The sequence below is a fragment of the Pterocles gutturalis genome, unplaced genomic scaffold (assembly GCF_000699245.1).
Source record: "Pterocles gutturalis isolate BGI_N339 unplaced genomic scaffold, ASM69924v1 scaffold20686, whole genome shotgun sequence".
Taxonomy (NCBI): Eukaryota; Metazoa; Chordata; class Aves; order Pterocliformes; family Pteroclidae; genus Pterocles; species Pterocles gutturalis.
Window position 1 is genome coordinate 25,541 of NW_010100896.1, and position 13,855 is coordinate 39,395.

Consider the following 13,855-nt stretch of genomic DNA (forward strand, 5'->3'; position numbering starts at 1 on the left):
CCAGAGATACATGTATCCTGGAAACATTTGGGAGTGTCTAGAAGAGCATTTGCAAATGCTGACTGTGGTGCAGGCTGACTTTAGTTAGCTGTCTGGCAGCCAGCTCCAGCAGGGCCACAAGGGCATCTCTCTGCCTCTAAATCTGTCTCAGGTAAGACAGGAGGATGATCTGAAACTGGTGCCTTGTCCTGAGATTCCCTGACCTTTGAGTTGCTTAAGTTTAGCCCATGGGAGTGTTGGAGGAGTGCAGGTGAGAGAAGACAGGATGTTGCTGCAGACTTTCTGAACAAACTCCACATGGCAAAACTCCAAATCCGGGCTATTTGTTTTGTAATCAAGTGTTGTTACAAGGGTAGATGTTCATTTTATTCAATGAACAGATGCCATGTTTTAGCCCCACCTTCCACTGCAGTCTGGGGAAAACAAAGATGCAGCAGCAACAGGAAAATAACTCTTCTCAGGCTTGGATCTCCAGCCTCCAGGAGAGGCAAAGAAAGTGTTTACAGGTTACAATGAAAAGCTTTGGCTATGATCTGAGGGTGCAGAACTGGCATGAATTCAGTAAGACTCCTAAGATAAACACGCTTCTATACAATTGGGATTACAGGTGCTCCTTGCTGGTGAGATAGTTGCATGCTTTGTTAGTTCCTTAAAGTGCTCATTTCTGTATTCATCATAATATTCTGATTTTCATGCATGTGCCCATAGCACTTTCCTCCTCATTTCCATCTACAGTAAGCATTTTGAAAGTTTCCCCAAAGGCATACTCTCATCTGCAGCACACTGCAAACTTACTTCTTCTTGTTCCTCACATTTGCAGAAAGGCAGCTGGAGAACATTGGGAGAATTAGCACCAGTGCTGGCAGCAGCACTTAATTTGGTGAGGCTCTTGCAACCCTTGCGTCTCTGTGTCCCTAATCAGTTTAAACTTGATGGGTTTTCAGTGTTTTCATTTTCTAAACTGATTTATCTGTAGAAGCTACAAGTTGTCCTCTGTTGGGAACAAGTTTCCAAGCTTTTTAATCTTGCTGTTTCTCACTGCAAAGAATAGTCATGTCAGTGTGAATCATCTTTTTTTCTTTGTGGTTGTACTGTACTCATCTCCCCAGGTCTTTGACTGACTTCATATTCACTTCATCTTGAAGTATGCTTATAGCTTCACTTCTGCATTGTCTAGGACAGCAGTTAGGCCATGGAGACCCTTTACCTACCCACTGAAGCAAGTGTATATGCTGTTTTCTCCCATGACCCTTCTCTCTTCTTCAGCTCAGCCTAATCTGGTGCTGGAAGTGATTCACTCTCATTCAGTTTGAAAGCCACCTCTAGCAGGTCTGTCTGCTGTTACGTGCCTCTTTCTTCAGGAGCGGCTCCAGGACACATCCCTCATACCTAGACTGAAAGGGGTTACTGGGCTTGGGGCTCCAAAATTGGAATTGTTTTTTGTTTTCTGCAGGACCTTTTTAAGGTTAGCCGCTTGTGATGTGGTCTTGGAGATACTATTAAGATATTTCTTTTTGATTTTGAGTTATCTTTGTCTTTTATTTTTTTCACGAACAGTGCTCTTTGACCACCACCCTAACAGTAGCATGGTCTTCTTAAAAACTTGACTTCCTAAATTTTGTGGTAATCCTCTGGATGGAAGGTCTACTCAGGTACTCGGACATGCTAGGATGGGTTGCTTTTCTACTGGTTAGGACCTGGCTTTGGAATGTGGTTTTAACACAGTTCACTGTGTCCTGACCAAGCAAACGGAGAAATTAAATTGTCTAATGCAGCTTTCCACAAACTTAGCTGAACAGCTTCCAAATTGCTGTTGGTTGCAACTAATTGCTGATGAGGAAGCACAGCAATGAGTTTTCAGAACTGAATGCATTCCATTTCCTTTATTGTAACCGTTTTTCTTTCAATATGTGTTTTTTGCAGTGATACTGAAAGCCGAAAATTATGCAAGAAGATGAAAGTAGATCCTAATTCAAAGGAGAAAGGAGTGGAATTACTCCATTATAAGTGAGTGCTGGGCTGGGATTTATAATTCCTAATTGCTAATGCCCCTGTTAGGACGATTCATTCTCCTTGCAGCTCCATACTGTTGCAGCATGAAGACTTCTTATTTTTTTTATCCTTTGACATGTGAAATTGATTGCTGTTTCTTCAGTTTGCAAGCATGTGTTGTGACAGAAGTTGAGATAAATTTGTTCTGCAGTTGAATAGAGTACACTAAAAGCACGAGAAGGGCTTGGGAGAGATGCCCAATGGACTACCCAACAGCACAAGGCTGATGCCTGAGATTTGAGCTCTCTTACTTTCCCTGTCACGTGCCTGCTGGCATGTGCCTTGGGCGAGTTGCCTCACCTCTCTGTGCTTGCCTTTCTGACTTGAGATAGTACTTCGTAAAGTAAGTGGGGGAAGGCGAGTGTTGTGAGACAGCAGGAGATTTTCTTCCTAGAAATAATAGAAGTGGGAGTACTCTTAAGTATAAGAGACACCAAGCAGCTGCATCTCCATCTTCAAAGATCATGCCTTAGTAAATATTCTTGTTAAAGCGTCAGGGGGGAAATTATTTACTAGCAATCTGTTTGCTTTACACTCTGCACCTTCCCTTTTTCCTTTCTTTCCCCCCCCCCCGCCCCGCCTTAAATTACTGTACTGTAAATTCTAGTTAGTTCTGCAGCTTCAGTGGGAGAATGCCATTCTGGTGAGTGAGAAGTGAGGGAAAGCAGCTGTATGATTTCCAGCAATGTTACTGTAAGTTAACACTATTCCCCACTCCTTGTTCAACAGGGACGGTGCGTTTCATACTGAATATAACAGAGCAGTCACAATGAAGGTAAATTTAAGTATTTAATTGTTACTCTTTTGGTTTTACTAGATATGGGGGAGATATTTGTGGATTAAAAACAGGTGTTGGTACTTTTTCATGCTGAAGACCTGAAAGGGAGGGGGTTAATCATCATAAAAAGCTGTCAGAATGACCTAAAGTTTTTTGTGTGTGTATGCGTCTGCCAGCCACAGAGCCAGGAGAATTGTGTATTACTGAAAACATTGAATCCATATTGAGCTGTAATGCAAATTGGGAGTTAAGTTGCAGGCTGGTAACAAATAAGGATTTTCTTGTTTTGATTACAAGGTGCTGTTAATGGCAGTATAACTAAAAGTATTAGCTGATAGTGCATGTTGATAAGGAGCTCTGGGGTTTTTAGGGCGTGTGTTTATAAACTCTTAGAGAGCTGAGTGGCCTTATCTTTCATCAGATTATGGAACCACGGTTCCTATGGATGTGCCCTGAGTGCAGGAGGAATAAAACGACCTTCCTTCTCCTGCAAACCTTGACACAAAGCAACAGAAAGCAACGTTCTGTGAGGGCAATGGAAAGAGGAAGAAGACATGAAACATAATATGAATGTGTAGATGTTGATGATTGTGGAAATGGTGGACTAAAAGCACAAAAAGCAGGCCAAAAGTGTGCTGCCTTCCTCTGCGAAACCCTGGTGAGAGACTGGGAGTGTCTTTGTGGAAAGCTGCAGCCCTGCAATGACTTGGCATCCAGAAATGACTTCTGTCCAGCTCTGATGCATGGTTCCCATTTCTCTTCCTCTTCCAGCAAACCCAGGCCCTCCACTATCTTGTGGAGGCTTAATGGCACCATGCCAGGCTGACATTGTTACGTTCACTTCCCCTTCCTGGCTTGTTCAGGGGTTTTGGGGTGGAGGAAAGCCTGTGAGAGGTGCTACGTGAACCTGAGTCTGTCAGAGTGGCTGTTCCCAAGCACACCCACTGTGGATCTTCCTTTTACAGCCAGAGTTGTTGGGGGGTAGCTGATGGGGGGACTGGCTCGGAAGCGTGCACTGGCTGGAATCATCCATTCAGCCTGCCCTTGGGGTCGTTATGCAGGATTTGCCTGAGGTGGGGAGAGTAGGACTGTGTATCTTCCCATCTCCTGCAGTAGAAATCTTGCTGGGCACTGGAAAGGGTGATGTTAGATACCCAACCTAGTCAGCAAGTGCCTGAGGCTCCTTCTGTGCTTAGTGAGGAGATGCACCTGGTGAATTTTGTTTTTCCTCTTGGTAGGTGGTTGCACAAGGGAGATTTGTTAGTTGCCTAAATTTGGGTGGTTTGAACACTGCATGAAATGTCTTTCCTGCAGTCTATAAAGTGCTGCAACCATGAATTAGTGCTGTGACTCTTCCTTACAGATCAGATCAATTGGAAGGCACCTACAGAGCCCCAAGGAGTGCTGGGCTGAGAAGCAATCATAGCACAACAGGAACCATATAATTTATTCCTTCAGTTGTTGTTTTGTGATGAGCAATTCCCCCTTACCTCTTGTCCTGCCTGCTGGGGAGAAAGGAGCAACAACTTGTGGACAGGGATGTGTGATTCCAGTGCAGGTGGATGAGGGGTTTTGAAGCTCCCTCCCTCTAGGAGTCTTACTTAATTTAATTGCCCCTGTGAAACCAGCTGCTAATGATTTACAGGTTGGACAGTGGATTGGAGCTGTGCAGTGGTCAAAGAAGTCAGCCAATTGTTTACTTGTTCTGCTGCTCACAGCTGCCTGAATATTTTCTGTATTTCTCCCTCTATACCACTTCTCCATGTTTTTGCTGTTGAGGCAGTGACCTTTCTTTCTCTCTCTCAGCTGTGTTTGTCAGGAATCTCCCAGTACATTACAATCAGCAAGCAGCAGAGCAACACAGTTACGTAGGGTATCATACCCATTTTACGGACAGGTGGACATACTGAAGAACAGGGAGATTAAAGGATTTGTTTCACATCATTCAGCAAGCTTGTGGCAATAAAACTCAGATCTTCTTTCCAGGCATCTAGTAGACATATTAATATATGTATGACATTTTGGAGAATGATGGACACAGTTCTGAAGAGCTGTAAAAGGATTCTTCTGAAGTAATCGGCAATTCCATAGATGTGGCTGATCCAGCTGATGGTGTACTCGGGTTTTTAGGAAAAGCTTTTCATTTCTTAAAGTAACTAAATCCTTATGTAATTAGGAGAGATGCCCTGTGGGTTTACTGTTAGAAAAATAAGGAATAAAGGATAGCTCAGTGTTCACAGTGGGGGCAAGTTAGTTAGCAGTCAGAACCTGCTGAGATCTGTGTTAGAATCTGAGCTGTTTGGGGTATCCTGTAAAGGGAGGTGGACTGGAAGATGGCAAATTTCAGTGATGCAAAATTATTAGAAATAGTATTAAAAAATTATTTCCAACTCTTTGCAGAAGGGTTTAGGTTCTCACAATACCAAGTGGCTTGTCGGTATGAATGTAGGAACTTGGAGGATGATGAACGTGAGAGGGAAGGAAAGGACACAGCTCCAGTTATGTCAGAGTGATGCGGGATGTTGTAATGGGGTTTGAATTACCAGTCAGGACACCAGTTGGCTTGAAAATATTGGCCCTGTGCTTAACAGTCAAATGATAGTAAAGGAACAGAGAATGGAAGAGGAAATGTTATTCCACCATCTGAGTCCATTGGGTTCCTACATCTTGTGTCTTGTATGTGATTCTGTTTGCTCCATCAAATGAAAGGTGTGGAAGTACTGCAGAAGGGCAGTGAGGAGGATCAGAGGCACAGATGGCTTGAATATTTATGTGAAGATTCTAGGGCTTGGAACAAAGGACCACTGGAGGAGATCGTGATAGATATTTATATAACTCTGAGTAGCTTGAAAAAGGGAATGATTAATAATCTTTCCTCCAAACTTGGGTGCAGACAGTGGCATTTTGGGGTGGATGATTTGAAACAAATAACTACAATGTCTAAAAGAAATTGTGCAACTCGTAGCTAGATGTTGTGAAAGCCAAGAATTTAAGAATCTGAAAAAGTTTTAGATAGTCATAAAGGATAGATCCATTGATAGTTAGCAAGGACAGAAGTCCAAATGCAACAGCTGGTGCACAGTCCGTAAAAATTATTTTTTGCCGGAAATTGAGTGCATATACCAGTGCATCTTATATAAGAATGATACTAGTCTAGTTTTTTCCCCAAGTATCTGTAGTCAGCTGTTGTTGGAGACTTAAGCTTAGATCAGCCTTTGATCTTAACTGGTACATCTGTTCGTACGTTGCTTTAGCCACACCATGTCCTAATCCTTGATAGTGCCATAAGGCCAGTATCCAGGCTGTGTTTATTACATGATGAAGCTTTTTCTGGAGAATAAAGTGTAGGGAGAGTTTTACTCTCCTTCTAAAGTGGAGAAAACTCATTAAAGTACAAATCTGCTCAGTACTAGCGAAGGGAATAGACTAAACCAGTTGGTCCTGCTCTGAACTCTGAATCCGTTTCAAGTTTGCTGTTCTAAGGAGTGTGTGCGTGAAATCATGAGAAGGCTTTTTATTAGCATCCTATCTGCATTATACTTCAAAGGAGTAAAAAGTACAGGGGTGTGTTTCTGTGTGCACATTATATATGTGTATATATTTATATACACACACACACAGATATACGTAGTTTTTAGATTAAAACCTAGGTCTATATGTGATAGCCAGCTGTTGTGCTGTTACAGCTTGCTTGCTTTTAGCAGCATAGGCTGGATGAAGCCATGTCCTGTATTCTGCTGAATCGGTGTTTAAGGTGCAAAGCAGTCGCAGGGGTTTGGGCAGCAGGTTACAGCCCAGTGCAGCTCTGTCAATGCCATGGGGTCAAAATGGTCCTGATCACATCATGGCAGGATAGGAGCGCAGCTGATTCCTCAATGTAGGGGTTGCTGTGGCCTGGACCTTGCTCCAGTCTCTAAACCAGCAGCCCGGGGACCACTGCTTTTCTGTGATTAGAAAGTGCTGTGGTTTGTTAGGGGGAGTTCTTTCCTATTTAAAGGCACACAGGAAGCTCTCTTTACCGCATGGACTAATGAGTGCAAGGCAATGTACTGCCTGCTGCTGCCAGAAGACATTACACATCTAATTTTTTCTTTCTTGGCTGAAAGGGAGAGGCTGGATGAATTAAATCTCTTTAATCCCCCATCCTCTAACCACATATGTTTATACATGATTGAACTTGGCACGCAGGAATTCTTGAAACTAGCAGAGTCAATGGCACTCATTAGCTGTTTAAAATGTTGACCCCCCCCTCTCCTCCCTTGAAGTGAGGTCTGTGCAGACTGAGAGCAAGCAGAACTTCATGTAGCTTTCCTAAATGTAGGACATCTCCCCGTTTTGTCCTCTTCTCTCCTTTCCCCATATATTATCAAGTCTTCTTAGGGCTTCATTTGGGATGTTAATGCCTCTAGTTTTAGAGATTTTTTCCAACTATAACTGCATTATAAATTACTTCATTTTGGTTTTCTTGCTAGCTAGCTCCTTTCTCTGCTAATGCCATATTAAAACAAGTTTCTTCTTCTTGAAGTGTTTGTGGTTCCAACACTACTTCCTCACCCCTTAGGTCTTCTTACTAGGTACCTAAAGTGCTTTACTTGCTGTCTAGTGACTAATATATGCTGCCTCTTGTGATAAGACACATCTCTTCAATATTAGCTGTGCAAGTAGACAGAAACATAAATGCAATAAATGGATCCTGCTGTAAGCTCTGAATCCTCCCAGGCCATGCAGTACCAACTGAGATGCACAAAGCTGAACTGAACTCCGCTAGCTGTTGATAAGCTGTTGGGATGTTTTACCAGAGCTGCCCTACCAAAGGCAGAGAGGTGGCAGAAGTATCTCTGAGACTGTTTCAGCAGTCTGTGTCCCTAGGCATGCTGCTAACCTGCTCTTGAGAAGGTGGAGCACAAACCTGAGCTTTTAGATGGTTGCTCCTGGTGTACGTTAATATATACTCAGCTCTGCTCTTCACTCATGAGCTGCTTTGGCAAAATATCCCATGGGCTGAAAAGGGCTTTAATGAAGCTTTTATTTGCTTTAACTTCAAGTTCACTTGGTGCTGTTGCAGCATCATCCACTCACTCTTACAATGAAGGAAGCTCCGCAGGGACCTCACTACGTTACTGGTGTGGCAGAGAGCCTGTCTGGGAGTGGATGTGTACCTACAGGCAGTGCCACAGAGAAAGAAAAAGGGTCAATCTGAGTGGTGGATGAGCACAGAAAACCAAGTATTATGTTTTCTAGAGCACAGACATCCAAGGATGGCAGTGATCAAGCCTGTGCTTCCATGTACAGCTGGAAATGGGGGGCAGAGACTGTGCTGAATCTGCAGAGAGCATCTTATTGACTTCAGAGGGCTGGAGTTTCCCTCAGGCTGAATTCAGAACCAGCAGAGAGTATTTCCTTATGATAAAGAGAATATCTGTGGTCTGCTGAAATGGATTGCTGGTTGCGTGTCAGTCGGTTAAAGCAGTTATAAAGTGTGTATGCGTGTATACTCAGCTTGTTGAATATGGGAGCTGCAGAATCATAGGGTCTTGCATTTCTCAATTCTCTTGTCACGTTTCCTTCTTACTCTTCTACTTAAAAATCTAGTAAGTGCAGTTTCTACGTAGATGGATCATAGTTGGAACTATTGATGTTCTAGGTAGTGGGTCATAAGGGAAACTATTGGTGGATTATTCTTCCTTTGACCAAACAAGTAGTTTGATCTAAGTGTGGAGTTCACTGCTTTTTCTCACAGTGTGCCCTCCAACTAGTCCTACTGGATTCAAAGGTTACTCAGATATGGTGAAGGGCATGGGAACCTGACCTGCTAAACCAGGGGGCAGCTGTGGAAGTGTTGCAGATCTAGTACCACTGAAAGAGCTCTCTGAGGGATCCTTGAAGCTACTGTCTGTGTGCTGGTCTACTTCCACACTGCTTTCAGCAGTTTTATCGTGGAAATGGGAGCTGGTAATTTGGGATATCAGTTATGAGGAAGGTACATTCTTCTTTATCTCTTGGTTCTGTAATGGGAGATCTGTGTTCATCTGCACCTAAGTATTATGAGCAGAAAAGCAAAGGCACTGCTTGGATGGGGTTTGCATGAGAGCATGGATTTGAGATTGCATCTGTCATGGTTTTCATTCATTTTGCTTTAAAAGCTTTTTTCCCTGTTTATTCCAGTCTATTGTGGCCTTTCTCAAGGATCCAGAAGGTGCTCCACTGTGGGAGGAGGATCCCGAAGCCAAAGATGTTGTGCACGTTGACAGTGAAAAGGTACGTGAGCTGGATAGATGTCCTATATGCTTTATAAATATATGAGATGAAGGAAGGGTGTATGTTTGTGTTAACTCCTAATGGAGCACCATTATTTCGTTTCTTTGGAAGGGAAATTTAAAGCACCCAAACTGTTTTAAGTGACTTGACAAAGTTTGTGGATTTTGATAACTATAGAGTTTCTCGCTTCCTGCCTTCCTCTCCCCTACGTGTGGTCATGATATTAGTCTGCCAGCTACACGGCAAGTATCAAAGCATTATGGATGGTGTGGCGGTAGAGACCCGTTTGTCTTGGGAAAGTGTAGCAGCTTGCAAGATGCAGTCACTGCAGGATGCGAGTAGGAGGTAAAATGCTGCTCTTACAACTTCAGGTGGTTGTTAAACCTTGGGTTCCCTCATGTGCCTGAGGTCGACTCAGGAAGTCTGGAGCAGGAAGGAACAAGATCCAGATCTTGAGTGATTTAACCTTGTACAGTAACTGTCCTGTCAGTGTTAAGTGGGAAGGCAGCAAATACAATGAAACTACCTTAAAAAGCCAGTGCCACTGCAGAGCTGGTGATTATTTTCTCTCTAATATAATCAGCTCAGTCTTTTGGATTAGTTTTCTAGTCTATAGATTTTTAAAGCTTTAATTGATTGGACTCTAGCTGGTATTTCATAAAAGGCCTTTTCAATTTTCAAGCTTTAATTTTTTAATATTAGAAATAGTTATTTTGACATTCAGTTTTTGTAGGAGGATAAATTTTTAATGTTCACACTCTGCACTCTATTACAAGCCTTCCAAGAGTTGCATTCCATTTGAAAACTTCATTTGGTTTCTCTATCATGCTGGTACTGAAAAATGTTTCTCGTAGCTCTGACAAGGTTTGATAGTGTGGAAATTCAACTTGGTTTGGTTATTATTGAGTCAGACTTAGAGTATGGCTTTTTGCAGGATTCAGGGAAGAAAAAGCTTCCAGTCAGAGATTCTGCAGTGAGAATAAACTAAGCCATGCAACTTACACGTCTCAACAGGGAAGATACTGGTCTAGGATGTTTACCAGATATTTGAATCTATAATAAATTTTACCATCTTCTTTCAAGTTAAAATCGAGCGAGGAAGAGAAACTCAAGTCTTGTCTGTTAGGAAAGATCACCCCTCTTCCCTCAGATAAATGAGGGAATATGAATACATACATTAATACATATATTAACTTCTAAAATTGTAACACAATAATAAGAGGTGTCCTTGAGTATATGTCTGTTTTTATTTTCTTTGGTTCATTCATTAGGAATTGAGAAGGCTTCTGAAGAAGGAAGACAAACCCCTTCTGATGATGTTCTATGCCCCATGTAAGTAACCCAGCACATCCTGTCACCTCTTTCTCCCTTCTTCACTAAGAGATGTCCAAGTCTGAGTAATAGCCTCACCTGTGCTGCACTAATACCATCTTGTCTCATCTTTATAATTCATGGTGTTCTGCCTGTTTGTCCTCAGTTTGTCCTGGCTGTCCTTTGCTTGTATCCTACTCTTGCCTCTTTGTGATGATGACTCTTGCTCATTGTTCTTTTAGGCAGCTGCTTTCCATAATTTGTTTACCTGTTGTCCTTTCTAGATTTGTGTTGTACAAGACAAACACTGTACGTTGAGTGCGTAAGTGTTAATACATCTGTCTGAGAGTGCCGACCCCTCTGGCCTGTACAGAGCTGTAAGTGCAACTGGGTATTGCACACACTTTTTACTTTTTTAGTTTGGGCCGTAGCATAAGACAAGCTGGTTCCACACAAGCAAAACATCTCTGGAGGAGACCATGTAGTTGAAAAAACCCCACCATGTTTGTTCTTCCTAACTGCAGGCAGAGGGAACAGCACAGGGGTCAGGAGCAGGAATATCTTTCCTACTCCATCCAGGTGACACCCTGGCTGTTCCTACCCATGTTGGCAGGAGTAACTCGAATACAAGTGAGATTTCATGGGAGGAGCAGGAAGGAAAGAGAAGAGCTCATTGGAATAACTGGATTTCTTCTGTGACCTTGACCTTGTATCACTGCTATCTTTGCATTGCGTTGGCTGCTTGTTCCCTAATTTTTCAGATTTACAACTGCTTTTTTGTGTTTCCTGGTGACTGGTATGCAAGAGGCTTTCCAGCTCTTCAAAACAAGATAGTGTTGCACTGGAGTTGTTGCTCAGCTGGAAAACAGGAGCCATGGGAAAGGAATGAATGTGTGACCTAAGATAGAAAAGCCTCCCAGCACTGCCTTGATACAGAAAATGATGTTAGGCACCACTAGCAGTTTCCTGGCTGATTCTCTTTAAAACTGTGTCCCATGGCAGCATTATCTTGTGTTTCTCAGTGTTTTTTCTCTTGTAATTACTGCCTGAAACACCATTCTACCTTTTTAGTCTCATCCGAGTACTGCCAGTATTGCCCAAGACTTAGTTTGATGCATCACTAAGAGGTTTTTTTTTTTCCTTTAATTAAATTAGTTGCAGCTCTGTGCCTTCAGACTCTGCAGCATGGTGGTCCTGCGTGGCCTGGCATGGTATGTGGTCATTCCCAATCGCTGTTGCTGCCTTGGCATCAGCGGGAGACGATATGCGTACTCTGCCTGTAAATCGGCCCTTCAGGGAGAGTTCAGCTGCAGAGTGCTTTCACAGTTTACCTGTATCATGAATAATTGTTTTCCACAGCTGAATCTCTTCCTGAAATGTGCCTTATCTAACCCTTCGTTCTCTTTGAACCATTCCCCCAGAAACCCTCCTCCTTCCAGTTTCTCTTCTTTTGAAGTGGCAAAACACCTGCTAGTCTTCAGTGCTGTAATACTTTTGCTGCTTTCTAAACTGCTGTGAAAGAAGCCTACTTGTAAGTTTTTTTTTTTTTTCTTCTTTCACAGTTCTTAACTCCCTCATCTTTTATTTAACTCACAAGACCTTCTGGCTTGATTCTTGTGCAGTTTTTCTTTTCTTACTCCTATTACTGGAGACAGAATACATCCAGCAGTTATGTTAAAGTACTGGCTTTGGGCAGCTGAAGTTACTGGTTGCATACAGGTGTTACCTTTCATTACTGGGAACAGCAAATCAAGGCTGGTCACTAAAGGAAATTCTGCTTTTCTTTACTTGTAAGGGGTGGCCCAGGCAGGTCTTTGGCATGAGCGGACATCAGAGGGTTTCTCTGGGAAGCTATGGGGAAGGCAGCTGCATTATTTCTCTGCTTTGTTGGAAGCAGGGGCTTTAGATTCATTGTGGCAGATTCATAGGAAATGGGCTCTTTCATTATGTACCAGTGCAGAGGGAGATGAAAGCGACTGCAAACTTAAATGTAGTTTCTTTAATATTTTAGGAATGCTTGGTTGGGTAAAACGACTCAGAGCAAAGGCATGCTTTCTTTAGAAGATATTACCTGCCATTTGGACACCATTCACTGTACTTTCAGACCTATATTATAAAGTCAGACAGCACTAAATATGAAAAATTACGTATACTTATAAGCATTCAGATTTATTTGTAGTTAACTCTGTCAAAGAAGACTCCTGCAGGAGATGGTCTGGATTTGGCAACAAAAAAGATTTTCAACATCATTGAAAACAGGGCTTTAAAAATGGAAGTGTTAACTAGTGGAAAAACTAATCTGTGTTTAATTAAACTCCTCCTCTTGAGACAAAATACAAGAAGAAAGAACAGAAGAAAATTAGTTTTTTGAGGTTACCCTTTTATGCCTGTAGAGGGGTATATGTGGCTTAACAGTGTCCTGAACAGTATAACCCAGTAAATGTGTTGGGCAGGAGAGGTGGCACTGAAGTGGATTTGGGAGCAGCGAGTTTGAGGCAGTGGCAGAGCTGGGAACAGAAGGACTATAGGGGTGATGGCTGGGTGGAGGAGGTTGGTATGTGCCTGTGCTCCAGAAGAGAGTCTAGGGACTGGTGAGAGGTTGAAGAGTGGAAGAGAGGGAGATCAATAGCTGGGGGGGTTCAGGGCCTGAGGCTGCTGAAGAGAGAAGAAACAGAGGATTCAAAAGATGGTGTCAACAACTCGTTGACATCTTTTGATGTCTGTCCAGTGGGTTTGGATGAAGCTGCAAGACCACAGTGGACCTCAAAGGAGTGTTCTGTGCCCACTAAGAAATCACAATTTTGACCAGCACTAATTTAACAACTTCACTGGCAATTTGAGCAGAGAGATCAAAGGCGGGGAGACCCCAGAAACAAGAGCTCTCTTTCCTCTGGTAAAAGGATGTTCTTCCCAGGCATGCTGGTGTGATCCTAAACTAGTGGCTACAAAATCTGTTCCTCCTTTCTGGAAAATGTTTTCAAAACTCTTGTCTCTTCACCAGAATAAAAATGTTGACTGCTGTCCCACAGTGGACCCAAGAGTTGGCACAAAAGGTGTCTGAAGTGCTTGGCTGCAGCTTCCTTTCTTTCATGCTGTCTGCCCTCCCACCCTTCCCATGTGCATGCACGTATTTGACTTGGCAGGGGTGAAACCTGGTGCTTAAAAGGTGATTTAGTGCTAATCTCCTTAGCACTCCAGAGCGTCATCAAACAGCTCTTGGCACACTCCAGCTATACATTGGTAGTCTTCCTCATTTGCTGTTCATATTTTCCTCAGCATGTAAAGTTACTGTATCTTACAAGGGCTGTTGCTTCTTCTGAGTTATGTCTTCTCAATTAACAGAGCACTGTTTAACTTTTGATGGCTGTATAGTGTGTTTAGGAAATATGTCTCAAATGAAGTTCAAAGATTTGTAAAGCTGGGATGAATCTGAAGTACTTCCCCCCCCCGCTATTC

General features: G+C 42.7%; 1 protein-coding gene across 1 annotated transcript in view; it reads left to right on the forward strand.

Moving 5' to 3' along the window:
* Positions 1 to 13,855, forward strand: part of PDIA5 (protein disulfide isomerase family A, member 5) — a gene marked incomplete at its 5' end in the record, with an annotated part of 88,020 nt that overhangs the window by 14,454 nt on the left and 59,711 nt on the right. The window contains 4 exons of the mRNA XM_010081545.1: positions 1,924 to 2,007; positions 2,782 to 2,827; positions 8,996 to 9,088; positions 10,360 to 10,420. Of these exons, the coding sequence (XP_010079847.1) occupies positions 1,924 to 2,007; positions 2,782 to 2,827; positions 8,996 to 9,088; positions 10,360 to 10,420 (284 nt within the window). The remainder of the gene's footprint in view (positions 1 to 1,923; positions 2,008 to 2,781; positions 2,828 to 8,995; positions 9,089 to 10,359; positions 10,421 to 13,855) is intronic.